At 38.5% G+C, this 26,965-nt stretch overlaps 3 protein-coding genes across 6 annotated transcripts in view; all 3 read right to left on the bottom strand.

The window, feature by feature from the left end:
• On the bottom strand, nt 1-7,575 carry LOC307166509 (uncharacterized protein). Of its 2 annotated transcripts, XM_079884922.1 has the most exons (4): nt 4,809-4,950; nt 4,427-4,605; nt 2,185-2,488; nt 1-1,096 (listed from the first exon to the last, which is right to left on the bottom strand). In XM_079884922.1, exons 2-4 carry the CDS (start codon nt 4,599-4,601, stop codon nt 775-777), a joined length of 801 nt encoding a protein of 266 aa, XP_079741048.1. In that variant the 5' UTR covers nt 4,602-4,605; nt 4,809-4,950; the 3' UTR covers nt 1-774. The 2 variants fall into 2 exon arrangements, with proteins under 2 accessions (XP_079741048.1, XP_079741047.1); XM_079884921.1 differs by lacking the exons at nt 4,427-4,605; nt 4,809-4,950 and adding an exon at nt 6,434-7,575.
• rbl1 (retinoblastoma-like 1 (p107)) lies at nt 7,560-21,138 on the bottom strand. Of its 2 annotated transcripts, none has more exons than XM_079884918.1 (22): nt 20,873-21,138; nt 19,563-19,696; nt 19,169-19,369; nt 19,022-19,086; nt 18,180-18,308; nt 17,350-17,495; nt 17,173-17,237; nt 16,876-17,062; nt 16,293-16,459; nt 16,031-16,143; nt 15,839-15,942; nt 15,505-15,642; nt 14,357-14,521; nt 14,109-14,244; nt 13,501-13,731; nt 13,192-13,388; nt 12,911-13,087; nt 12,246-12,317; nt 10,841-10,925; nt 9,715-9,851; nt 9,432-9,593; nt 7,560-9,139 (listed from the first exon to the last, which is right to left on the bottom strand). In XM_079884918.1, exons 1-22 carry the CDS (start codon nt 21,029-21,031, stop codon nt 8,969-8,971), a joined length of 3,141 nt encoding a protein of 1,046 aa, XP_079741044.1. In that variant the 5' UTR covers nt 21,032-21,138; the 3' UTR covers nt 7,560-8,968. The 2 variants fall into 2 exon arrangements, with proteins under 2 accessions (XP_079741044.1, XP_079741045.1); XM_079884919.1 differs by having other exon boundaries at nt 9,715-9,848; nt 20,873-21,130.
• A 1,434-nt stretch (nt 21,139-22,572) lies between these two features.
• chd6 (chromodomain helicase DNA binding protein 6) overlaps nt 22,573-26,965 on the bottom strand; it is a 42,726-nt gene continuing 38,333 nt past the window's right edge. For both annotated transcript variants that reach the window (XM_079884706.1, XM_079884705.1), the window contains exon 38: nt 22,573-26,652. In XM_079884706.1, the coding sequence (XP_079740832.1) occupies nt 25,579-26,652 (1,074 nt within the window). In that variant the 3' untranslated portion in view covers nt 22,573-25,578. The remainder of the gene's footprint in view (nt 26,653-26,965) is intronic.

Here is a 26,965-nt window from a genome sequence, read left to right as displayed (position 1 = left end):
AAAAATATTTTATTCATGTCAACTAAAATCATAGAACTGTGAACTTGCAAATGTGTTAATAAATTATTGAAATATTAACTTAATACGCTTCAAGAAAATATTTTTGAAAAAACGGTTTGGAAATCTGCTTTACACAATTTCTATGAAAATGACCTTTGCTTTTGATTTAGTTTTTTGATTATTCGATTTTGATGAAAGGCAGACGCCTTTGAGTTTTTTATTCATTTAATGAAAAATCACGGTAACAGACATACTTCATGTTCGGAGCACGAAGTCTAGCTCATGCTCCTACAGTCCAAAATAAACTGCATTTATACAACCCATTTTACTGCTGTATTGTGTCAAACAGAACTTTAAAAGAGGTAGAGCAAGACTTTTATCCATTAGGAATTGATTGTGAAAAGTGGGTGTTACATAACATATATCAATAAATCATTTAGAACAAGTAAATGGGGGACAATTTTGATTTCAAAGGCAAATTAATGTCCCAAAAAACAACAGCTGATAGTGAATAAATATAAAAATATTCATGTTTAAAGAATAAACAAGACCTGCTTGTAAATCTCTCTTAGATATGTCTAGTAACAACACCAGAGCAAATATGAAGTAACCACCTTGCCATCTGCAGGTCAAAATATGTAATATGGATAACAAATGTGTAAAGGAAGATGAAATGCACTTAAATACACAGGCACAGTACAGCTATATTCTTCACAGTCCAGCTGAGAACATCTACATTTGCAAAGCAAGCTTTTTGGCCAATCAAGCAAACTGTTAACACTCCTCTTTATCATTCTGTCCTGAATCCTTGGCCATCTTGTCTTTCAGATACTTGATTTTGAGTGAGTAGTACTCTTCCTGAAGCTGTAGGACTCGTTCCTGTCTGCGCAGCACACACATCTCCAGATCGCTCTTTCCTGCTGCTTGTGTAGGCGGGGGTGCAACAGTCTCTGTGGTGTTTGATTGGCTGTCATTTGCACTGTTTACTGGCTGAGCGTCCAGCGCCGGTGCAATCTCAGCTGGAATAATGTACTTCTCCTCTTCCTCCACATCATCTTCCTCCTGTGAGATTGCACTTTCATTCTCAGTTTCAGCTCTGTGAGAGGACAAAGCTGTTCAATTAGCAAAACGGTGATTGGCAAATATGTTACACATGAAAATTCAGTCACCCTAATGTTATTCCAAACCCATAGGCTGTTTTTAATAGTAGCCTATGCATTGTTTTGCTCACCAAGGCTGAATTTATTTGATCAAAAAACACAGTTTGTAATATATTATTACAATTTAAAAGAACTCTTTTCTATATACATATTTTAAAATGTAATTTATTCCTGTGACACAAAGCTGAATTTTCAGCATCATTACTCCAGTCTTCAGTGTCACATGATTCTTCAGAAATCATTGTAATATGCTGATTTGCTGCTTAATTATTATCAGTGCTCAATTATTTATAATGGTTCTTATCAATGTGGAAAACAGTTCATGGTTTTTACTGCTTAACAGTTTTTGTGGGTTTTTTCAGGATTCCTTGATGAATAGAAAGTTTAAAAGAACAACATTTATTTCAAATAGAAATATTTTGAAGCATTAAAAATGTTTTGCTGAATAAAATAATTTCTTCTTTGCTCTTTTTTTATATATATATTACTTAATGTACAGATGTTATCTCCTAATTTTTTGATAATTTGGGTGATTTTGTTGTAATAGCTTACACATAGCACAGGGAGGCTTTATCTGAACCGCTGAACTATTTACAAAAAAAGACAAGTAAAAAAGATGCGTTTTCTCTCATCTATTTATGTTCCAAAACAGTATTTAGCTGAATACTCGGCAAGACAAGCATTTAGACATAATTGTGTATGTATTTGACCGTTTAAGCGCAATAAGCAGGAAAAAGAAGTCAAGTTAGTACTCGCGAGCTGTTTGAGAGGCGGCTTTATGAACGAATGTCACGAGTGAGTAAGAAGAGGCTGGTGTGTGTCAATTCACTGTCGGAGAGAAGAGAGAGTGAGAACATGCAGCTGGTATTGGTGAAAAGCATTGGATATTTCAGTATCGATACATATCGAAATATCAATATTTTTGACAACACTACTAAATTATCATGTCGAATGCTTACATTTAGAAAGTTGGACATGATTAGAAATGAAAAGAAAACAGCACAACAGAGTTGTGTGGGCATACCCTGGAGAAGCGTACGGAGTCATGTAGCTTGTGCTCGGAAATGAAGAGTGTCCTTGGTTGTGATGAGCGTGTCTGTGGTAAGACGGCCGGTGGATAAACTCCCTCAAGAGGTTCCCTTGAAACTCCATCATCTCCTTCCACATGGCCATCAGACTCGCCTGTTCCTCCTTCTGTTCCTCTCTGGCTTCCCTCCGCAACCGTTCCTCATACTCCCTCTGGTTCTGCACATGGAGAGTTTCTTGATCTCTTACAGGGTCAGTAATAGGATGCTTTTTGGCCTTCTTCCTCGCAGGGTGAGCAACAGCTGAAAATAAGAGCACACAACAGTCAGTTACGCATGTTCATATCATGATTCACAAACGTTTTTTGTCCTTTGACCCAAAATAATCACTTGAATTTCCCTCTGAGATTTTGAGCTAATATTTCAATAAATTAACAATATATTTGCACATTCAATGTCGATTAATGGCCACATGACATGCTGTTAAACAAATAAAATATTAACTTTTTGGGGTAAGCGTTTCATTTTGATTTATTTTTTAAGTATTTAATTTTATTTAAATAATGACTAGCTTTTTGGGAAACCCAAATCAATCCGATCTTTTTTATTACTATTATTAATTTCAAATTTTCAAAAGAATTATGTTTATATTTGTATTAAAAACACAAAATAACCTTATTTATATCTAGGGTAGATTTTCGGAAACTTTCCACGGGAAGTTAAAGGGTTAGTTCACCCAAAAATTTTATTCTGTCAGTAATTACTCACCCTCATGTTGTTCCAACCTCGTAAGACTTTCATTCATGTTCGGAACACAAATTAAGATATTTTTGATGAAATCTGAGAGCTGGCTCACTCCTCCATAGGCTGCTAGGTAATTTCATCTGCCATCCCAGAAAAGTTAGTAAAGACATCGTTAATATAGTCCAAGTGACTACAGTGGCTCAACCTTAAGTTTATCAAGTGACGAGAATACTTTTTGTGCGCAAAAACAAACAAATATAACGACTTTATTCAACCATCTCTTCTCTTCCATGTCATTCTCCTAAGCTGTTGATGTAGTGTAACAGCGCAGCGCTTCTGGGTTGTACTTCAGAACGTAGGCTCACTATTGGCCGACGCTGGTCACGTGTGTGATGCGTGTGATGCTGGCCAATAGTGAGCCTCCGTTCTGACGTACAAGTTAAAACCCAGAAGCGCTGCGCTGTTACACTATGTGAACTCACTCAGAGGCCCACACAGAAGAAAATGAAGAGTTGAATAAAGTCGTTATTTTTTTGCGCACAAAAAGTATTCTCGTCGCTTGATAAACATAAGGTTGAGCCACTGTAGTCACTTGGACTATTTTAACGATGTCTTTACTAACTTTTCTGGGCTGGCAGATATCGATTACCTAGCAGCTGTAGGAAACTCAGAAGCGAAGACCAGGAGGCTTGGTTGTATCTTCAGCAGGATTCTTCATTGAGAACACGAGCTGTCGGTGGCTGCAGTCATCAAGTCTGACTGAGGCAGTGTACATTGTAGTTTAGATGTACAGATTTTAGTTAGCAGTGCTTAGATATGGAGACAAAGCACTTGGGTGACGACCTTAAACTAAGCATGCAAATGAAGTATCCAGGTTTAGGAACCCGCCCTAGACTCTAGAGTGTTACCAATCCTAATCCAATCATCATAACTATTCAAAGACTGGGACAGGGGCTCCAAGAGCCAGTAAAGACAAAGGGTGAGAGTCTCAGTAATCTGACTCTTTAACTTACAATAGAGAGAACAGGACTGGCAGGCTGTAAACTTTGCTTAACAGCTGATATCATCATCATAACCTTAAACGCTAGATTCAATGTACTCTACCTTAGTTTGTTATGCAAGGATCAGCAGATTCTTAAATGTGTTATCCCGCACAGCCTTATGAAGGAGTGATCCAGCTCTCAGATTTCATCAAAATATCTTAATTTGTGTTCCGAACATGAATGAAAGTCTTACGGGGTTGGAACAACATGAGGGTGAGTAATTACTGACAGAATTTTCATTTTTGGGTGAACTAACCCTTTAAGCTGGGGAATTTTGGAAATATTCCAAGTTGGAAACTTGATGGGAATTTACAGTAATTAATTGGAAACTTAGGGAAATTTATACAAACTATATCATAAACAAACATAAATATAAACATTTTGATTGCAGAGTGACCAGGAGCTGTCTGAATCAGACTCATTGTCACTTTAAATGGAGGAGAGGAACTCTTGCCTGGGGTTGCTTGTTTTGAGCCCTGAGGAAGCTTTAGGCACTTGACTATATGCTGCTGCATTTTTGTGGCATTCTTAACATAGGCCTTTGCACAGTATTTGCAAATGTACACATCCTTTCCTTCTACATTGGCTGAGGTGAAATGTATCCAAACATCAGATGGCGCACGTGGCATTGTTCTGTAGAACAAGATTAGAAAAAAAGCTTGTAATGAAAACTAATGCAATGCCATGGTATGATAGCTAGCCTCTTCAATTGTCAATGAAATTGCATTAGCTAGCTTACATTTAGCATATCTGATTTCCTGGCTAGCTAGCTACTGTATAAACACGTTTTGCCACAGGTCAAATATGTTTACCCTGGTAATGTCATCAAAACTTACTTGACTTGATGTAGTCCTTGGGCTCAAATGAAGTAGTGTGGCTTCAATAGTCCTGCTGTAGTGTCTGTGCGGATTCTAGAAATGATCTGAGCATGTGTTGGAGGAATGCACAGAGCATGCAGGGGGCGTGGCCTCAAGAGCTCTGCAGGAAGTAGTGTGCATGTGATTGAGGAATGCACAGGAAATTCAACTGAATTTGCATTAAATCTGGTTGTTTTAAGATGGTTTTTCCAACTACATCAAAGTTCCCTGTTATAGGCTAACCTGCAATTTTGCAAATGTCCAGTTTATTCCCATTAATTCCCATGGAAAGTTTCCAACTTTGAAAATTCCCAGAATTCTGCAACCCTATTTATATCTGAGATTATGATAACTGGACACTACTTGTGGAATTAAACATGCAAAAGAGGTCGTATGACAACAAGATAGCATACTGCATGCATGCATACTTACAAACTATTTTGAACAACTTTGTACACATTACTAAGTGCATTAGGACGTATAAAGCTAGTATTGTACGCAAAACACAGCCTCCCCTTCACTTATAATTTGTTTGGGCAATTAAAAATGTAAATAAACCGTATTGCACATAAAATAGCCAAATTAACATCCAAGTAAAGTCATTTTACAGCAATGTACAGTACTGTGCAAAAGTCTTATCACATTAGTATTTTCACCCAAAAATAATAATTGTTTTACGCCAGTAATTTAGGCTATATCTTTTGCTGTAGAGTGCAATAAGAAAAAATCAGTTTACATTTCCAGAAATTCCTTTTGCCATTACTTGGAATAATCCAGTGAGATTTGTGTATGCACAAGGAGTCTGACAACAGCCGGTATGATCTGATCTCACCATCATCGAGTCCGTCTGTGATTACATGAAGAAACAGAAAAAACTGAGACAGACTAAATCCAGAAGAACTGTGGGAATGTCTCCAAGAAACCTTCCTGCACAGCTACAGTACTGTGAAAAGTTTTAGGCACTTGTGTAAAAATGCTGTAAAGTTAAAGGATGCTTTAAAAATAACGTCATTAATAAAATGCATTTATCAATTAACTTCTATTAACTAAAATCAATATTTGGTGTGAGCACCCTTTGCATTTAAAACAGCTTTTATCCAAGATAAACTTGCACATAGCTGCGCTGGAAGGTTTCTTCAAGCGTCTTGGAGATGTTTCTGCAGTTCTTCTGGATTTAGTCTGTCTCAGTTTCTTCTGTTTCTTCATGTGATCACAGACGGACTCGATGATGGTGAGATCAGATCATACCGGCTGCTGTCAGACTCCTTGTGCATACACAAATATCATTGCATAATTACAATTAATGGCGAAAGGAATGTTTGGAAATGTAAACAGATATTTCCTCCTGACACACTACTGCAAAATATATAAATAACTAGCTTGAAACCTTTGTGTGTGTGTGTGAAAATACTAACGTGCCCAAGACTTTTGCACAGTACTATATGTGTTTGTCATGTTTATAACTGCACACTGTTTGCATAGTTTATCATTGCACAGCTCTGTTTCCCAGTTTGTGTAGTAAGCGAAATGCAGTGTATAGTGTGCATTATCTAGCATACTGTCTAGACTGCGTTGTATTTAACATGCATTGCGCATCAACGCACCTCCTGTCATCATGTCCCCCGTCTCCGCGTCATGACTGACGGACGCGTCGATGTCAGCGGACGTGCTCCTGCTCTCATTCCGCGCGTCCTCGATGGATGTACTCTGGGGCTCTTCTAGTTTCACATTATTATGAAGTGTTAAAGTGTTCGTAGGGCGGTTGCTGCCCCATATGGACTTGCAGAGATCATAATAATTCCAGTACACTCTGCCGTGCCCGGTGTTTTTGTGATGCTCGTGTATTTTCAGGAACTTCTGCTTGAGTGTTTTCAGTTTGGTGGTGACCTGTCGCTTGGTTCTGTGGATGCCCTGCGCCCGAAGGAGCCTCGATATCTCGGCGTAAATAAGAGAGTCGCGAACGGTCCCGCTGATTTGCCTGCTGATTTCTTCATCCTGTCTGATGTACAGCAGCGCCCTCGTCTCGGTGTCCGTCCAGTTTCTCTCTACTGACATTTCTTCATACATTTCGCGGCGTGGAAACCTTGGGGAATCACGTAACATTAGGGGGTTCATTGACTCAAAGCATCAGTTGATTCTACACTCGCGCATCACGTAGGCCTGCAAGTACATGACGTAAGTACGTCACTCGTTCTGAACTTTCTGATTGGCTCAGACTGACGGGCCGCGGCAGCCCTCTAGCGGCAGAACATGAAATATAATCACAAATCGTTCACTTATTTCAGTAATACACAGTAATAATTATGTGGTTTCATTGTGTATCTGCGTTTGTATTATCCGTTTTCCCTGAGATGTATACAAAAAAAAAAAAAAATCGGAATCATTTTATTATTATTATATTATATCCTCCTGGTACCCAGGAATAGACTTTTGTCTACTGTAGTGGACATTATATTTTAGTGAATTTCTCTGTAAAGTTAAAAGGATATCAGGGACATTATCCAGGTAAATCTACATTTATTTTTCTACAATGTAGCTCAGATGAACGTGAACCCTTAGAGCCCAGTTCATTTTGCAGATGCCAAAGTTGACTGTATTGCAGGTAAATTCAAATATCTAATGTGGGTTTATGGTTAGATCAGAGCTCGCCAGATCACAAATATATCCTACATCTCTGGCTCAAACCTGCAGAAATGAGCCTGAAACAGAGCCACATGAGATCTTCTGATTGAGAATTGATAAAACATGTTTTATTGTTATGTACATGCTAAGGCACTGACTGTAGAACAGACCAACAGCTGATTGGTCAAACCAACAAATACAATAAAGATAAATTACAGACAGTCACTGAAAAAAAAAAAAAAAAAAAAACATGTTTTTTGGGGGGAAACATATAGTGTGAAGAACTATTTCTAAACTTAAAATATGGATATGTATAAGCAAATATTTCAGAGGATATTCCAAAGCTACAATACAAAGCACCAACTGCAAAGAGATCAACAGTGTTGGACATCGAGTTAGATGAAGGCAAAAGAACATAAATGGATCAAATAAACAAGGTTTGTACAATAATTAAAATTTCAATACCAAATTAACCGTCAATACTGAGAAATATAGATACAGCTTGCTATAGCACTAGACTGGTCACATGATTTGAAGGGGGAAAAAAAACATTTCACTACTCATTTTTGGCATGTGACCAATAAAAGTTACTTGACTGAAAAACATGAGAAGAAACAAATAATACAATTATAACAGCAACTGCAAGTTATTGTACAGCACACACACAAGACAATGGAAAAATACATCAACAAATTTAACATCTAAATGTTCAAATTAACTGTAAACATGACCAGAAATCAAAAAAACTGTTCTGATAAGAGAAAATGAATGAACCTTAAAAGGCATAATACATAATTAATGGAGAGGTGTAGATACCACACATCTGCATATAGAGCTGCACAGAGCATTTGCAGGATGCTTGCAAAACTTTAAAATGACCTTTGTGTTGGTTCACACACACACACACACACACACACACACACACACACACACACACACACACACACACACACACACACTCACAAGCTCAAAGTTCACGCTCACACAAAAGCGAGGTTAAATTGCCCTGTACATTGTGCCAGTATATAATTTGAATAAAAAAAAAAAAAAACTTCACTAATATAATCAAATTATTCCATGTGATAAAAATGTCCTTTCATATTGCTACAAAATGTGAGGGGATATAAACGACTGGGAGATTCTTTACATACTTGAGACCGACTCATCTACTGCAAAAACGATGATTGAGAAAGCAACAGCTACAGAATATATCTGTAATAAAGGAACAATTCATTATGAAAGGATGATGCGAATCGTGATAAATGTTAAGTTTGCACTGATCTCCCTGATCTTAGTAAACCCCACATGGGGTTGATCAAAAATCAGTCAAGACACATGAGCTGTGATGGTTTTTGGCTTTGTTGTTGTTCTGTGACATGATTAATGTGCTGGATTCTAAACTGATAAGAGACTGATTGTTGTCGCATCTCTCTCTACATCCTGGAGTCGTTGAGCAGCACATAGGAAGAGTTTTTGGCTTTTTCTTGTGTCTGTAATGAGACTGGGCGTCCCACAGGTCAGAGACTCGCTCTCTCACTGACCACATCCTGCAGGCGTTTGAGCAGCACGTCGTCGTTCTCCTGCCGGAGGCATTTAGATGGAGACCCGGTCTCATCGCCATCCATTGTGAACGCCCGCTTCTTGCTCACCCCGCCCTGACGGATCATCTGGTTTATGTCACTCAGCTCCTGAAGAGAAAGAGAAAAGTAGAAGGCTTTAACCACAGCCATAACTGAAAAACCGCAATCTATCTATATCTATATTAAGGAGGATAGTGATGAAACTAAAATAACTGATTTATAATTGTAAATAATCAGTTATAGAGACTGCTATTCGAATTATCTTCCTTGTGATTGACAGAAGAAAGAAAGGCATACAGGTTTGGAATGACATAAGGATGAATAAATGATGGCAATTTCCATTTTTTCATGAAATATCCCTTTAAGGGAATTATTGCTGTTGATGTGCGTTGTGACCAACCTTTGATGGGCTGCCAGTGAACTTGTACGTGTAGGCACTGGGGGTGAGACTCGAGCCGTTTTTATGAGGAGAGACAAAGATGGAGTGTCTCTGAGACACACGGCGAGGAGAGAGAGGCTGAGCCCGAACCGATGGGAATGGAGATAATGGAGGAGCCTCCATCTTTATAGAGAAACAGAGAGAGAGAGAGAGAGAGAGAGAGAGAGTGAAATGCTTGTTTCCAAACTGTCTTTAAAATATTTTAAAGACAAGATTTTCAAATGAGGCAAAGCAATTCACCAACCTTGTTATCAAGCGTGGAATGTGCATATTTGAGAGCGAATGATTTCATTTTTAACACATAAACTGAGTTATAGAACTGGATGAGGTCTCCTCTGTCCTCTGATTCGCTGTCAGCCTGTTCCATCCTCTCATTGGCTGCTAACAAACATAAATAAAACATTATATATACACAGACATATACACAACCATTCAAAGGTTTGGGGCTAGAAAGATTTTTTGTTTTTGAAAGAAGTCTCTTATGCTCACAAAGGCATTTATTTGATTAATATATAGTAAAAAACAGTGAGAATGTGAAATATTACAATTTAAAATACAGGTTTTGTATTTGTACATTTTGAAATGTAATTCATTCCTGTGACCAAAGCTGAATTTTCAGCATCATTACTGTCACGTGATCCTTCAGAAATCATTCTAATATGATGATTTAAAGCTCAAATTTTTTTTAGTTTTCGATAAAAAAAACATTTTATTACCAAAAACATGATACATTTTTTTCAGGATTCTATGAATAGAAAGTAAAAAAAAAATGAAATGGAAATATTCTGTAACATTATAAATGTATTTAGAGTCATTTTAAAGCTACACTGTGTAGGATTTTCTCCCATCTAGCAGTGAAATTGTTTATGACTACCAACTGAATATTACTTTCTAGCCCCTCCTATTCCGAGGGCGTTTTAACTCCTATGGTGGCCGTATTATTTCAATTCTGCCGGCAGTCGCGAGTTATCTCCCCCTCGCATTCGTCACGGTGCCACTGAGTGTAAAAACGCGAAAGGCGAAGCTTGAATTTCCAGGTATGTCCCTCTTTGGCTAATGTATTTTCAAGATGGAGGCTCAACATGGCTGCCGCCATTCGAGCGACTCGCTCGTATGTATTCTAAATGGCAGATTCTACACTTACGAGAATACTTGATTAGTTGGTAGAAGTAATTACACATTAATGAGCACATATCATTTTGAAAGAACAAAGTGTTTTTTGCTAAGAATCAACTTAAAAAATTACACAGTGTAGCTTTAATGTCTTTGCTGAATAAATGTATTAATTTCTTACACTACTTTTGAACATTAATGTAATATTGTGCTTTAAAAAAAAGAGACATCTGGGACTTTGTCTACATCATTCTTACACTGGTCTGCTGGTGGATCCACTTCCATGTTCTCATCTGCCTGCTGCTCTCTGGGACGCCTCTTCAGTAAAACACTGCGGTACACCTACAAACACACAAACAGGATGATGTGGATGCCTCATCACAGCTCAAATTCCAAGCTTTTTGACACTAGGAAGCTGGGGCACGCATCCATCTTGTACCTTTATCAATAATATTTATGTGCAATTCCACATCGCAAGTTTGGAAAGACCAGGACTGTTGATACTAGGGCTGTACCAGAATATTCGAGTATTCGAATATTCGTTCGGTGGGTTGGTATTCGATTTTCAAATTTGATATTCGAATATTCGTTTTAATTTTTTTTTATTTTTTTTTTTTCACACCTGGCATCCCCCTAGAAACGGTTCCCATTCGCGTTTGAATGGGGCTGTCATGCGTTTTCTCAGATCGGATAGTTCTCTCTGATTTATCAATATGAACAATGAACACATAAATGTGTTTTTGCAAAACGGATATGAATCCGAACTTCAAATCCCGCTCTATAGGCAGATGTAATGGAGTGCACGTCACTAGCAACAGATAAGCTGCATTTTACTGATCGTCAGCTAAAATTTCTAAATCAAAGACCGCAATAAGAGAGCGGCAACAGCCCTGGTAAGATCATTTCGGTTCTTTACTTTTAATGAAGTTGATTGTGTGTTAAAGCATCTGCGACCCACTTTCACTTTGATTTGCGATAGTTTGCACGTTGGCTTGATGAATAGATGCTGATCTGCGGTGACGCGTGCTGTAAGCGTCGTCATATCTGGCTATAACATGATATAGCCTAAAACACGCTCTCACACGGTTATTTTTTTAGCATTTTTGGGCGAAATACAATACTCTTATTTTAGAGCGCAGAACAGCGGAGTTTGTATGGGCAGAAGTGCATGCCTGAGCTTGTAGGCTATAAGCTGCGTTGCTTTGACATTGTGGAAATAGAATAGAAACAATATATTAGCCTACCCTTTACTGTGTCAGTATTACTGTGCTGCTGATTTCTGATTTGAGAGTTATTTGTTACTCAGAAAAATATTAGGCTGTGTTTTGTATCACTAGTGCAGTGTCCGTTCTCGGAGCCCTGCGCGTGAGGCGCGCTCTGTTCTGTATTAAAAGTTTATTAATTCTGAACGTGTCACGTCTCGCGTGTCTATATTGCACCAAATGTGACACTGCACTCGTGAAGTCGATTGGATGAACGGTTCTAAATGCAAGATAAATAATCTAAATGCAAACAGACAGACGCATAGAGATTCCTGCCTTTATTAGAGAGAAGAATATGTTCAGCCCCCTCCCTCCGAAGCTTCGAATATTCGATGTTAATTCCTATCGAAGCTTCGAAGCTCAAAAAATGGTATTCGGACCAGCCCTAGTTGATACTCACGTGACTGTGGGCCTGAGGTTGGGTTCGGTAGCATTTCATAATGTCCTGAAAAGTGTGCTCTTCTTTTGTTATCTGCAGATGAAGAAAATGAATAAAAAAAGACAATTTAAATGAAAATGTTTGATATTATATTTCCATCTGATGATTAGAGAATTCTTCAGTAATATATATGTTCAAAAGTTTGGGGTCAAGATATATTTTTTTTTTTTTCTTGAACTGAAACCATTTATTCAGCAAAGATGCATTTATCTGATAAAACGTTACAGTAAAGACATTTACAATGTTACAAAATATTTATATTTCAAATGAATGTTGTTCTTTTGAACTTTCTATTCATAAAAAAATCCTGGAATTTTTTTAATCAGTTTATCACAAAAACTGCACGACTGTTTTCAACATTGATGATGTTTCTTGAGCAGCAAATCAGCATATTATAATGATTTTTGAAGGATCATGTGACACTGAAGACTGGAGTAATGATGCTGGAAATTCAGCTTTGCATCACGGGAATAAATAACATTTTCAAATATATTAAAATAGAAAACCGTTATTTTAAATTGTAATAATATTTCACAATATTACAGTTTATACTGTATTTTTGATCAAATATTTGCACCCATGGTCAGCATAAAAGACATTTCTAGTTCTGCATCTTAAAGACATACCTTCGATATAATGTAGACGGCACAGAGCAGCAGCTGGTCCAGGTGTCTGTCCTTCATCAGGTCAGTGCAGTGCAGCAGAGAATGCTCGAAACACGTCCAGATCTTCCCTCGCAGCTCTGAGGAGATATCCAGCTTCAGACACAGGTCTCGCAGACGCACGCTGGCTAAATGATACACCTGAAAGAACGAGCAGCAGAATTACGCACTTCCGCTAACAAAGATCTTCATTCAATACCAAATGTCAAAAAGCACAGATGGTGTAAGTCAGCACTCTTCCTCACCTTCCTGAAGAATAGCGCGAGGGATCCAGTGCGGCGGGGTTTGCTGGTTGCCAGAGGCTGTGTGTCGGAGCTGGCGACTGGAGCCGGAGCTGCGGTTCGGCTGGGGGAGGCAGTCAGTAAGACGTGGCCCGTGAGAGGGTTCATCTCATTGGACTGAAGTTGGATGACTGTGATGCCGCCCATCTCATTTTTCATCACTAAAGGATACGGAACACCAGCACATCAACAACAAAATCGAACAAACATCTTTTTTGGGAAATGTTTTGCTTGCTATAAGAGGTTGAAATAGAATAAGAGTGGAACTCGGACATGGAATAGTGAGCTGCTGGCCGTTTATGGTTGCCATGGAGAGGACAGTCGTTGTGGCGGTGGTGTTCTGGTGGTTTTCCATGGAGTTCGGGATGATTTTGATGGGAGTGACTGAGATTCTTTTCACTGGGGACTGTGGTGGAGCGTCGTCACCAAACAAGCGTCTCTTAGCGCTGCCAGCCGCTGGAGAGCTGTAGCGATCGTGGAGAGAGAGGGGAGATTGAGGGACGTCTAAGAGAGAAAGGACAAAAGTATGAGTACATCTGATTCAATATTCAAAGAAAGCATTAAAGCCAATCTAAGATGGAAAATTTTTTTCAGGGGGGCTTTATTGTGGTTTTAAGTCGGTTAGTTTTGAGGTCGTGTATGCTTAGGAGAAAACAATTTAATGAATAAATAAAAAATAATAAATATAGAATAAATACAATTCATATAACACATTTATATATGCATTTTAAAATGGTAAATGGACTGAATATGTTCATAATCAAGTTTTTTTTGTCCTATGAAATGCTCTCTAGAATATCCCTCCCCTTTAATTATAAACATTCAACGGGTCTTAAAGCCAAGGATCATAGAGGACCGCCTCATTTTGAGACGTACAGTACCTTTGCGTGCGCTGGAGCCCAGGCCTGTGCGGACCTCCCTGATGCGAGGGTGGATGATGGGAGATAGAGCAACCAACGGCAGGTGAGTGGGACCGCCTGCATTGTTGCCCGTGTCAAAACTATTGGAAAAATTTACCTAAGAAACACACACACACACACAAAATAGGTAATATCTGTTATTTAAATGACCACCATGATGCTTACACAATCTGTTCTTCCAACAAAGCAGTTTGTGAGTGTGTGTATACCTCTTCCACAGTAGGGATTTTATTGTTAGATTTGTTAAGCGCGTTCCACAGGGCCGAGTCTCTAGTCCAAGCTTTGCTTTCCAGCACCTGCTCCTCGATACTGTTCAAATGCTTCACCATGTCTCGGGACAAACCCTCCTCAGAGCGGATGAACACCTCAATCACCTACACAAACACATCATGAACATTTACTTTGCGTTTCAGGTTCCTTTAAAAGCACTTAACAGCTTGTTGTGATCTTCAGAGACACATCCATATTTACACTGCAATGTGATGCAATAGTACACTAAAAACTCTAACAAGGATAAAAACTACACCCTAAAACTGAAGCGTGTCTATGCAAGCAGATAATATGAGCTGACACTAGTGGTTCATCGGATCACAAAACTCATGGTTCAGATCATTTTATAGCTTTTGAGGCACGGATCGGATCATTTTCGATCAAAAAAAAAAAAAAAGAACAAATTAATACACAAACCTACTGCCTGTACACTAATTACAAGCATAGATAAACACACTATAACAAAGTTACAAATAATGTACGGTCTAAATAATATTTCGAATTTTTTATGCCTAAATGTATAACAACACTATACTGTTCACTATATGAATTAAATATAGATTAAAGCTGTCTTTTGGTGATTGATTAACATTAATGACACAGACAGCTGCAGGTATTTATAGGCTGTTGTCACTTTAAGACCTAATGCACGGATCCTATATGATACACATCAGATTTCTTTCTCAGCTGTTTACATTCACTTAAGACATAACAGACTGTGTTTACAATAATACCTGCCGAGATGAGTATCTTGACATAATTTTGTGTTTATGTGTCTGTTTAAGCGCAAGGACATGCGAAAGAGGAATCAATTCGGTGTTCTGAAACGAGACTCACTGTGTGCGCACAGAGAACAGTGCACGAGTATTGAGTAATTAAGTTCTCTTTCGTCTATTCTTGCACTGGAATGGTTTTAAAATACTTGAATGTGCAAACTGGCAAGACAAAACACGTGCAAATGATAAACTTTTACTGCATGATGGATGAACTTTGCAATTAATACGCGAATCACATGCGTGCCGAATCATGGGGTCAGGTCCGTACGGATCACGGATCAACTACGATCCTAGCTGACACCGTTAAGTACCTTGTAAAAGTAGAAAGGTGGGATCTGTAAGATTTCCAGTATCCATGGGAAGGTTCTTTGAGAGCTGTACGCAAACAGCACCACCTCCAGACAGCACGCCAACAGAGAGCAATGGAGCACCTCCTGCTCTAACAGGACCTGATAGAGATCAGGAGGAGAGAGGAAGAGGTGATAATCTCACACAAAAGCAGACAGTGAGAGCTGTAGATATAGAACATTGAAATAATATTTGGAAAAATCAATTTTCCTCTTACTGTTTGGTGATATAAACAGTGAAGTGAAGAGTTAAAATTTACTAGCATATTTATATGATTTAGCAGGCATGGAGACTGACCGCCATATCTTTGCCCTGTAGTCTCTTCATCTCCAGAGTCATGATATTCTCCAGGATCTTGAAGTACAAGATCTCTGCCAGCTTCAAACGATTCTCTGCGAAATCTACACACAAAAACCTGCACTCAGTTACATGATAAAATGTGAGGCTTTTCATAACAGTTAACTTTTTTAGATGTGCAGCACGTCTGACCCATGTGTGATCCTGGCAGGTCATCCGTGGGTTTGGTGTAGGCCTGTTTAAATATCTCTCCCATGGTCTTCAATCGGTTCAGAATGGATTCAGTGGGATTTCGAGAGCAGGAACTATAAAATCATGGTGAAAATAAAACACAAAGTCTCTATAAGAAAACAGACTGAAGCCTGAGGGCCATCATGATGGGTTATGCATGCTCAGATGGATGTGTCATTTCAAAAATCAAACTATTTGTGCATGGTTTGGCTTTGATACTTGCTTAAATATTTGGACCAGAGCGTCACTTGGTGCGTTTCGTAGGCCGGACACCATGCTCTGCAGTCGGCTCACACTTTGGGTGGCTGAGGAAACGGGGGTGACCAGCACCTCTTTCTCCTTCAAATACCGTCGTCCCGTTAGAGGTGTAGAGGGAGCAAGGGACCGTGTCTACACAAAAACACAGCAGGATAGGTCAAAGGACATACACCACCATTCAAAAGCTTAGGGTCCAAATGTTTTTTAAAGGATATAATATGGATAATAATAAGAAATGCTTCTTGTGCAGCAAATCAGCATTTTAAAATGATTTCTGAAGGATCATGTGGCACCGAAGACTGGAGTAATGATGCTGAAAAAACAGCTTTGCCATCACAGGAATAAATTACATTCTACAATATATACTGCAGAACTGCATTTTTATCAAATAAAGGCAGCCTTGGTAAAAGACTTTTTAAAAATCTCACCGTGCCCAAACTTAGATTAAACATCCCTCTATATGAAATACTAAATATGTACACTAAGTTTGACAATCAGGATGTTAAATGTTACTCTAATGTAGCAACGGTAATCGAAATCTTCAGTACCTTTTCAAAGTGCTGCTGAAGGTTGTTCTCCACCTGCATGCGGGCGGATAGTTGACCTGACGGAGGATCAGCGGTGGATTTGCGAGGTGTGCCGATCTCCTCATCTGCATCGGCCCCCAAAAACACTCGCTCGTCAAAATCCCCCACAGTCAAAACATATTCCTCATACTCACGATTTATGGCTTTACTGAAAAGACAAAAAGATTCATATACAGGTGCATACTGAAAAAAGGCATTCAATTTGATGTGTGTTTATATGCATTTTGTGTTTAAATAAATTTCATGGCATATGCTTACTTGTTGTCTTGGAAATTCGGGGTGTCCAGTAATTCAGTCAGAGTGTCAGCATCACCTTTTAATATCTGAGAAAAATAAAGGAATAATTTGAGAATGTGGGAAGCATGACCAAGCTGTAAACCAGCAATTGTGTTGTTCTAGCAGTGTAGATTGGTTGTAAAAGTGTGTATTCCTCACTTTTTTCTCAAACAGTGTCTTTATGTAGGGTTTGAAGTAGTGCTCCTTTATGCCTTTGGCCTCCACCACCAAACCATCATGCAGTTCACACAACTTGTCAATGACACAGGGCATCTCCTCCAAGTTTTCTGTGTCCTTTGGCAGTCCTACACAAAGTGAGTAACATACAGATTCAATTCTGTAACTGAATCTGATAAAAACAATACAGTACTATGATTGGTGATTCAGGATTCAGGGTTGTTGTAGAGTGTTGTAAAAGCTTTTAAACCACTGGCATGCCAGGTAGAAATCAATACAATGCAAATTATGTATGATAGAAACACATAAACTCCTGAAAATCTGATAATAAATGAATCTTTTAAAAATCATAAAGTTTTTAGCTCATGTTTTAGTCCAAAATTGTGCCATATGTATGCTAGTGTACTCAAAGTTGACCAAATAAAGTGGACTGAAACTGTCAAGAGCATTATTAGTCACATAAACGAAAAGCTATTGGGGACAAGCGCTTGCCACAACTTCCTACTTCAACACGTCATACAGGAAAGAAAACAGAGCTGGGAACATTTCATACGGTCATTCATTAGGAGTTATAATAAGTTGTACTGTTTTAAATGCACTAAAACTTCAACTACACAGAGTCAACAGCACATTAACTTTATAAATAATCAAAAATATCTCAAAACTAAGTGCACGACCTTGGCTAGTAACTCACAAGCAATGGGCTCACTTGTATCTCTGTCTGCCATTTCAAGGATAATGATTTGTAAGCAGAAAATGAACAATCAATCAAGGAAACATATTCTCTCACAGCAAAGTGAAGGGAACGTTACCTCTGAAGTGTTGATTGATGAGATCTTTCCTGTTGGAGCACATGAGAGCGTTGCAAAACACCAGGTCCAGACAGCAGAGCAGGAGGTGATAGGAGTTCACCAGGTCATCTCCAATCATGCGGAAATTACCTGGAATAAAGTACAAATCATGTCATTACTATAGTGTTCAGATCACTCAACAAGAAAGTTTTGGCCAAATCTGTCAAATATGTACGTAGATTAAAATACAATGGGGTCAATAAGATTGTTTTTTTTTAAAGAAATGATTATTGTTGATGATTGTAAAATGATTGTTATTCAGCAAGTACATCACGGTCTCCATAAAAATATTAAGCAGCACAACTGTATTCTACATTGACAATAAGAAATGTTGGTTGCACTTTACTTTACAGTACATGCACTCACACTGTACTTACCCACAAAAGTACTGAGTAGTGAAAGGTAACTAAGGTTCAAGGTTAGTACCCAATTATTACCCATTAATACAATAAGCACATATTACGTTCATGCAAAACAGGATTTTAAAATAAAGTGCTACCGAAATGTTTCTTGAGCATCAAATCAGCATATTAGAATGATTTCTGAAGGATCATGTGACAATGAAGACTGGAGTAATGATGCTGATATTTATTCCAATATTCTGTAATTTTATTCCAATATTCTGTAGCAGAAGAGACTTCACGCATTGGGTTTTGTTTGATGCTAAAACCACACAAATTATGCATTCATTATTACTGTGAATTAATGAACTGATTTATTTTATGTTGTTAATAGCATGATTTATCTAAAGTGTAATGATGGTCAATGGTTGAAACAGGGAAGGCTTCTTTCAGTCAGCTTACCTTTTGTATACACAAAGAGAGTCCAACAGAACTTGAAGACGTCACTGATGTGGCATGGAAGACGTCTACACAGAAAGAAATATATTTGTAACCATTTTCTTTTTCAAAAGAAAGCTGAGAAAGGCGATAAAAGGCAGGCCGTTTTACCGGTGTTTGCGGCTTCTGGGCAGGCGAGGAGGTTCGCCCTGAGGATTCTGAAACATGTCCAGAAATATTGGCTCAAATTTTCGGAAAATCACTGTCGACACTTCGAAATTGCGCTCCAGTCGACCTATGCGGCTACGGAAGTCCTGAGAGAGGTTCGACATGTCCGACCATTTCTTCATCTTGCTGAAGAACTGGATCAAACTAGAAGAAAGACATAACATATCTTAACATACACACCTACATTTATTTGAAATAAAAAGACTTGAATGCATGAAATAAATGCTCTTTCTCATCTAATTCTTAAAAACTAAAACTTTTACATTATATCAACTGAAATTACGGCAGAAGATGTCCATCCCGCAGACATCTGTCCATGTCTGTTTGAGGTCCTTACCTGAGCTTGGCTGAGCGCAGGATCCTCGTGAGGGAAACACAGTTGCCCTCCATCACGCCCCGTCCCACTGTAGGGATAGAGCTCTTCCTACAGGCAACATACAGAGAACAGGCCAGCCAGTGCACGACATCACCCTGAGACAACCAAACACATGACAGAAATTATGATTTATAATTGTCGTACAGCAGAATTAACCCCATAAAACCGAATGTATCAGTATCATATTTAATACATGAATGTTTAAGGCCTCTAAATTACCAACATGATCAAAACTGCATGACTTGCCCTCGAATTGATTTTTTTAGCAAGTAAAATGGCTTTCAGTATAATGCTAAAATGTCCACCTTCAGGTCACGGAACACTGCTGTGAAATATTTATTATTTTTATTAAGTAGTACACATAAAAACAACTTTTATATTGTTAGTAATGCTTCAAGATGAACATTTTCTGGACTAAAGCAACTTGATTATATCGATAATAATTTGTTTCTCCTCAATTATGAGCTCCATATACACACTAGACTAGAGCATACTATATTAGGCATAATAGCATGATGTATAAAATCTGATACAAAATAAAATAAAAAATATGCATATTTGTTTTATTTTGTCTAAAGGTTCAATAAACTGTACAGGGTTAAGCTTGAATAACGAACACCACTAGTAAACATGTATAGAGAAGTTTACTATACATAGATCATCTATATCTGACAGTAAAAAATGTGTTGAAATTTCCCAGAATACCATTGACATGACTTCCTCATCTTTTATTTGTTTATGTCATGTGACATATAGAAGCCTCTGTCATTTTAGACGCATGACATTAATTCAAGTTTGTTTGTTGTTTTCTGTTTTGAAAATGGTATCATAACTTTGACATATTTTTGGATATTGACCGTGATATTATTTGAAGTACTTTAATTACCATGGCACAATAATTACTAAATACTGTGGTGATACCATGGTAAACCAGTGGAATCAGATGATGATACTATGTCACTTTGAAATTCATGTTGCAAAATACCTTGATACTACTAAGTGTGTACTATAGTATTCTTGTAAGTGCCATGTAAATAATGTATATTATGGTACGCCAAGGAGAGCACCAGTCCAGTGTGAATCCCGTAACGTTACTTGTTGCAATCTCTTAGACTAGTTAGGGTCTGTAAATGAAGCTTTACTAGCTGGTAATGGTTATTTGGACTATATATCTGAATGAAAACAAGGGTGAGTTGAAGGCAGAGCGCGAGATGACAGCGGTTCCTGTCGTTTGGTTGTTGTGGTAACGTTAATGTGAATGAAAGTGGAACCTCTAGCGTGTACGTGTTCCAGATGGAGCTGAAGTTCTGGAGCGCTTCGGCTGCCGTCTCCTCGTCCATATTGAGCTCTTGACAAAGCGCCTCGAGATTCCTCCGTATCGAGCCATCGTCCGATTTAACCGACTCCGAATCAGTTTCATCTCCCCGCATCGCTGTAATCCGTAAAATCCGTTAATATCCAAAGAAAAGTGTTTGGGTAAAACGGAATTGACCCGGAGTACCGCTGACCTCCTGATGCTATCCCACAATGCCGAGACATGCGAATGGCGCGAAAACGGGCTCCTCTCAGCCAATGGGAGAACAGGACGAGATGGCGTCATTACAACAACAAAGACGACAGCGAGGTAGCATGGAGGATTTAAATTACCCCACAGTGTTTACCAATTTATACAAAATGTAAAGGATATAAATACATACTGTTTTACTTTTGTTCCATACTTATGTAATATGTATTTACCACTTCGTACAGAAATTGTCTATGCAATACTATTTGTGAATTTCACAACCGCTCTTATTTTGCTTATTTGATCTTAAATTGTAACGTTACTTATCTTGTATTATGTGACTTTTATCCGTGAATACTTAAGTTATACTTTATATAAATATAATTAGAAATAATTGTAATTATTTGTTGTGTGTAATTATTATATGCAACACAATCTACATATTCTACATATTAAAACTAGAAAAAAGCTCGGATATTTAAAAATATAAGTTTGGCATACAACAACTAACTGATTAACATCAGACTTATTGACTTGAAAGTTGAAAGTCATCTTTTATTGCACAATAAAAGATCACATACCATGGTTTGAATTATATGATTGGTCCACATCGGTGTACAGGAGCTATTTGAACAAAACAAATAAAATATCCCAAATAATAATAATAAAAAAAATATATAAAAACACCCACAACTCTCAGCATTGCTGCAGTTTCATACCAAGAGTATGTTCACTTTTTTGTCTTGTGTAATCATCCCAATATAGTGCACTTGCTTCAAATATAACCACAAACTTACGGTGCTTCCTTGTCATGAACACTGACCATTATTAGTTGCATCAAATCCATTCAATATTACTCTACAAGATCTTGAGGAACAGAACTTCCAATATAGGCTCAACAGAGATGAAAGCGCATTACTACATGGTACACAATGCTCTAATGTGCCTTGAACACTAAGGACTTGTCCCCGGATTTTATTCTGTCTGGCTAAGCAGCTCTGTTATCAGAAACACTCCATAGTAGCCTGCCTTGCATACACTTAAGTATGGGAACTGCTTCAAATGTAAAGACTGGGTCTTATTAGCAGGTCCTGGCATGCAAACACTGACAGTTGCCAAGCAAAATCCAGTCACCTACTACGTGCATATTTAAAAGCATTGGAAATATTCAATGCAGACAGAGTCTGACCAAATTACACTGGCGTATGGTACCCAACAATTCCCAATTCTCTTGTTCCCCATCAGAAATGCACTATGCAAAGCTACTAAAATAATCTCCCTTTGATTAATCCATGAAAAATGGAGGTAGGGGGCTGAGGGGGAAAGGCTTTTTGCTCTCAGAGTATCCAGAGACATATTTTTACACATGGATACAGTCAGCATTACCATTTGCAGAACAGTTCAGCTTTTATGGAAAGTAAAATGAATCCGTGTTGAAATCAAATATAGAAAAACATCCAAAACCTGGAGACAGAAAGTTTATGTACATGTTGCAATACACAAGGAGACAACTTAGAGACAGTAAAACACAATAAATACAGGTAACATTTGAAATTGATCAGACTTTTGGATGAATTACCAAACCGTTTCAGTTGAAAGAGAAAGGCAAAAATGGTTATTTGGAGTGTTATTGAATAGATATTCATTGATCTTCAAATGGGCCCAGATACTGCACCAGGGAGACTTTCTTTTCAAACACCATGTTTCAAACTGAATTAAACGGGAGTGTTTTTGAGTTTGCAACAATATTGTTGGGTTTTCAAACTATATATTTCCAACAAACGGTACATTAATAAAATCAATACACTTACAACCAGCAATGCAGCATTCTCAGCCTAACAGTCTGAACTCTCCAGTTGTACATATACTGGCTGTGCTTCTCCTTGCAGCTTTGAAGGCCTTTAATGGAGTTACGAACTTATCAAAATGTCAAAAAGCGAGGGTAACGTAATCATCCACAGGTCTAGACGAGGTCTGTGGGTTTTGTTCACCAGATGCTACTGAGACAGCATTGTAGGGACAATAGAGAAAGATCAGAACTAAGCTTTCAGACTAAAAATGAGACATTTTTGAAAGTCAAATAGACTTTGTGCTTTGCAATACTGTTTTGAATGAGTCTAGAGAGGAAATAGACCTGGTTATGTTATTTGAAAAGTGTTACGATTTGAAAAGCACTTCACAGAGGCCAGTATCTGTACAACTAGAGCGTCTGCATTTTAACTTGTATGACCGAGTCTGCTTCCCAAAACGTTGACACTGTACACAAGTACTTTGATATATATTTTCCCAACATAAAGTAACAAACATCCATATATAAAATGCTAAATAAGGCATTGCAAAGTGAACACAAGAAGATAGATGTGATGAGAAAAGGGAAATGTCGTATTAGGTGAATCTGGAAAAGTAAAAAAGAGAAATAAAAGCAAAATAAATTACATTATGGTGTCACAAAAAGTGTGACAAGGCAACAACAGCATGTTTTTTGAAGGTGACCATGATTTGTTTTTTTTTTGTTTAGACAAGAAATATACAGTACAGGTTTACATAGGTCAAAATGTACAAGTGACATGTGCAAGCGTGCGCATGCGTCCACACAAACACACAAACAAACAAGACGGAACACAATTACAGGTAAACATTCACCAAAAAGACTGTGCAAAAACGTTTTCACATCCGAAAACTGAAAAAAAAAAGAGTAAGATGAGAAGGTGGAAAATGACTACTCCCACAAAAGAGAGACCCTGTTGCGATTGGGGGAGAAAACAAGTTAAATTATCTCTGGTTATCAACTAGTGTAAAGTATTTCAAATAATAATAAAAAACTCACTAGTGCTGCTTTTTTTCTTCACATGTCCCCCCAATATGAGACATACTGGCAAGGAAAAAAAATAACATTGTGTGCTTGTAAACAAAAGTAACAGCAAGATACAGCTAGATAGATTTACATGTTTTCAAAAATCTTGGTAGGTTTTACTTTACAATATTTTCAAATGAACCAGAGAAAACAAGAGCAATGATGAGAACGAGACGTCTTCCTGTCAACCCACAGGGCTTTAGTGAACGCAAAAAAAAAAAAAAAGAAAAAGGAGATTTGCAAAGATATTTTTGTCTTATTCTTGGTGAAGCAATACATCACCCAAAACAAAACTTTCTGGCATCATTTACTCACTTTCAAACCTGTGTGACTAGTTTTTTCTTCAGTGAAACAAAAGCACAATGACCAGAACTTATCAAGCTCCAAGAAGGACAAAAACACTATAAACAGTCCAAATTAATTATGCACTATATTCCAAGTCACACAATAGCTTTGCATGAGGAAAAGTGTAGTTGCATGGTTATTTTTGAAGCTTGACAGCCATTTTATGCTTTCATTGTATGGAAAAGCGCATTGTGAGCATTATGCTTTTGTGCTCCACAGTCAGTCATACATGTTTGAATGACAAGAGGGTGACTAAATGATGACAGGGGACTATCCCTTTAAATTCACTAAAACACAGTTCTCACAATTTTGCTACAAACGCTTTGCTTTGCGTCAGGCTTTTATTTTGTACGCCCATGAACCAAAACCTTTTAGAACCGAGTCTCATCTATGGCACTAATGCTTCGCCCTTGGACTTGCAGAACCCCCAAGTACATATAACCATCTATATAAACGATTAGTAGTATCGCAACGGGGGCACCTTATCAAAAGCGACAATGTGGAAACGATACCAAAAACAATAAGACAAACAAAACAAAAGATAAATCAATTTCGTTTTGGATTGTTCTTTGCCATCAACTTCAAGCCTAGCTCTTTTTGAGTTTCCATTGCACTCACCATGTTGCACTCATGCCATCTATAGCTTTGTAAAAGATTTAGGTTAAAATCTTGACTAAAATGAATACATAGCAGCAAGCAACTAAGAACAAAATACTGTGGTCCATCAAGAACGAATCAGACGCAGCACTGCTGGTAATTTACCAATGGGATGAGCGTTGTCGTTACATTACTCAGAGAAATGTTTCAAAACATGAATCTAGGTCTTATGCAACTATAAAAGCATGATCCGAACCACCATTATGGAGTGACACTGCTGTCTTTTTTTTGCACAATACCAACATCCTACCACTTTCTGAGAATCTGTGAAAGATGCTAGTGAATAACACCTAATTGAGGGGGCGGGGGGGAATGCTGGGGTCACTAAGAGCGTTCTCCGTCAATAGACAGAATCTTCTGAGCGTCCATTCCCATGATGCAAAAGGAACCTGCTAACAACAATGATGATGTTGCCCCTTTGTAGGATTCAAGACCTCTGAGCGTTTGCATGCTTCAAGTGTCCATTTCTTTAGCACACACCCAGAAGGTAGAGTAGATGTCAGTGAAATTACAAGGGCAGATCTATAAACAATACATTGATAATCAAAGTCCTATACACAAACTTTTACCGACACGACACACACAAAAGTACTGCGGCCCAAACGTGAGGATGCATTCTAGTCTCCACCGTCACACGGGCCTTGAGAATCTTGCTCAGGTTCTTCTCCCGTTTTGTTTTTTTCCTTTTCTTCAGTACTTTTATCCTCAGAAGGATCTTGTATATGGTCAGAAGAATCCTTGACCAGAGCTGAATTTACATCATGTCCATCTTCTTCCATTACACCCTCCTGGCTCTTTCGTTCGGGTGTCTGTTCGACTTTAACCCCCTTCGATTCCTCGGCGTCCATCTGCACACCAACGTTCCCGTTTCCCTCCACGAGTCCTTCCTCTCTGACCTTCTTCCTCTTCCTCTTAGGGCTGCCCGTGCTGTCTGCTGCAGGCATAGTGGGGAGTGCCATTATACTGCCTGGTGGCAAGAACATATGCGGATACAACAGACTATGTGACATTCCCGGGATTAGAAAGGGGTTAAAGGTCAAATGGCTGCCGGTGCTTGTGATGCAACTACTACTACTGCTGCTAGTGGCCGCAGCTGTAGACACCGAAGCGGACACTTTTTTCTCTTCCCCTCCTTGCTTTGCTTCCTCCTTAATCCAGTTCTCCGTGCTCATCGGAGAGCTCGTGTTATCCCGCTGAAGTGCAGTATCCGAACTATCCGGCGGGCTTGAGGTTGAGGTTACGGTTGCGGAGTTCGTAGTCACGCTCGCTGTTGTGGATGCAGTTACGGTGGACATAGTGGATGTCGCCGTGGAAAGTGACTGACTCATCATCCCACTCATGTGAGCGCTATACATGGGCGGCTGCACGGCCGCCATGCCATGGAGCATCATGGGTAACATGCCGAGGCCATTCTTGGCATCGTCTCCTGATGTTACAGCAGTGGCGAAACCATGAGGAAAGCCCATGATACCGGTGAGTGGGATACCAGGGACATTGCGGAGATTAGGTAAACTAACCAGGTCCATGCTGCCAATGAGCCCACCGTTCATGAAGAGCGGAGCCATGCCAGCGGGGAGCTCGGGAGCTTTGGGCATCTCACTGCGGGGTCGCCTGCCTCTTCTGCGTGGACCGGGATCCCGACACACAGGTCCAGTGAGGATGCGTGCGAATTTGCCCTCCGGTAGAAAACCCTGGGATATGAAAACAATATATGTTCATTCAGTATATCAAAGATTGTATTAATAAAGTAGAAGTTAAATTTGGACATAAATGAACAAGTTTAAAGATAATTAGGTTTAATAATTAATTAGAAATGAAGTACTACAGTATAATTTATAACTCTTTCTTGATTCTGATTGGTCAATTGCAGAATTCAAACTTGAATGGATTTCAGTAAAATACAGAATAAGCAGATAAGATATTTTCTAAAATCAAAACTTTTTAAATTATAAAATAACAAATTTAGACACCCTACTTACCCTTATAACATATTAATATACAATA

The sequence above is a fragment of the Squalius cephalus genome (genome assembly GCF_949319135.1).
Source record: "Squalius cephalus genome assembly, chromosome: 10".
In the NCBI taxonomy this organism is placed as follows: Eukaryota; Metazoa; Chordata; class Actinopteri; order Cypriniformes; family Leuciscidae; genus Squalius; species Squalius cephalus.
This window is presented reverse-complemented; position numbering and strand designations above follow the sequence as displayed.

Coding starts and splice junctions, on each gene's coding strand:
- LOC307166509 (XM_079884921.1), bottom strand. CDS start 6,944: ATGAACCCCCTAATGTTACGTGATTCCCCAAGGTTTCCACGCCGCGAA. Junction 2,489..6,433: donor GGGGGACATGATGACAGGAG/GTGCGTTGATGC, acceptor TCTTATTTTCAG/CTGTTGCTCACCCTGCGAGG. Junction 1,097..2,184: donor ACTCCGTACGCTTCTCCAGG/GTATGCCCACAC, acceptor GTCCTCTCACAG/AGCTGAAACTGAGAATGAAA.
- rbl1 (XM_079884918.1), bottom strand. CDS start 21,031: ATGCGGGGAGATGAAACTGATTCGGAGTCGGTTAAATCGGACGATGGC. Junction 12,318..12,910: donor CCGTCTACATTATATCGAAG/GTATGTCTTTAA, acceptor CTTCATCTGCAG/ATAACAAAAGAAGAGCACAC. Junction 9,140..9,431: donor TCACTGGCAGCCCATCAAAG/GTTGGTCACAAC, acceptor CTTTCTCTTCAG/GAGCTGAGTGACATAAACCA.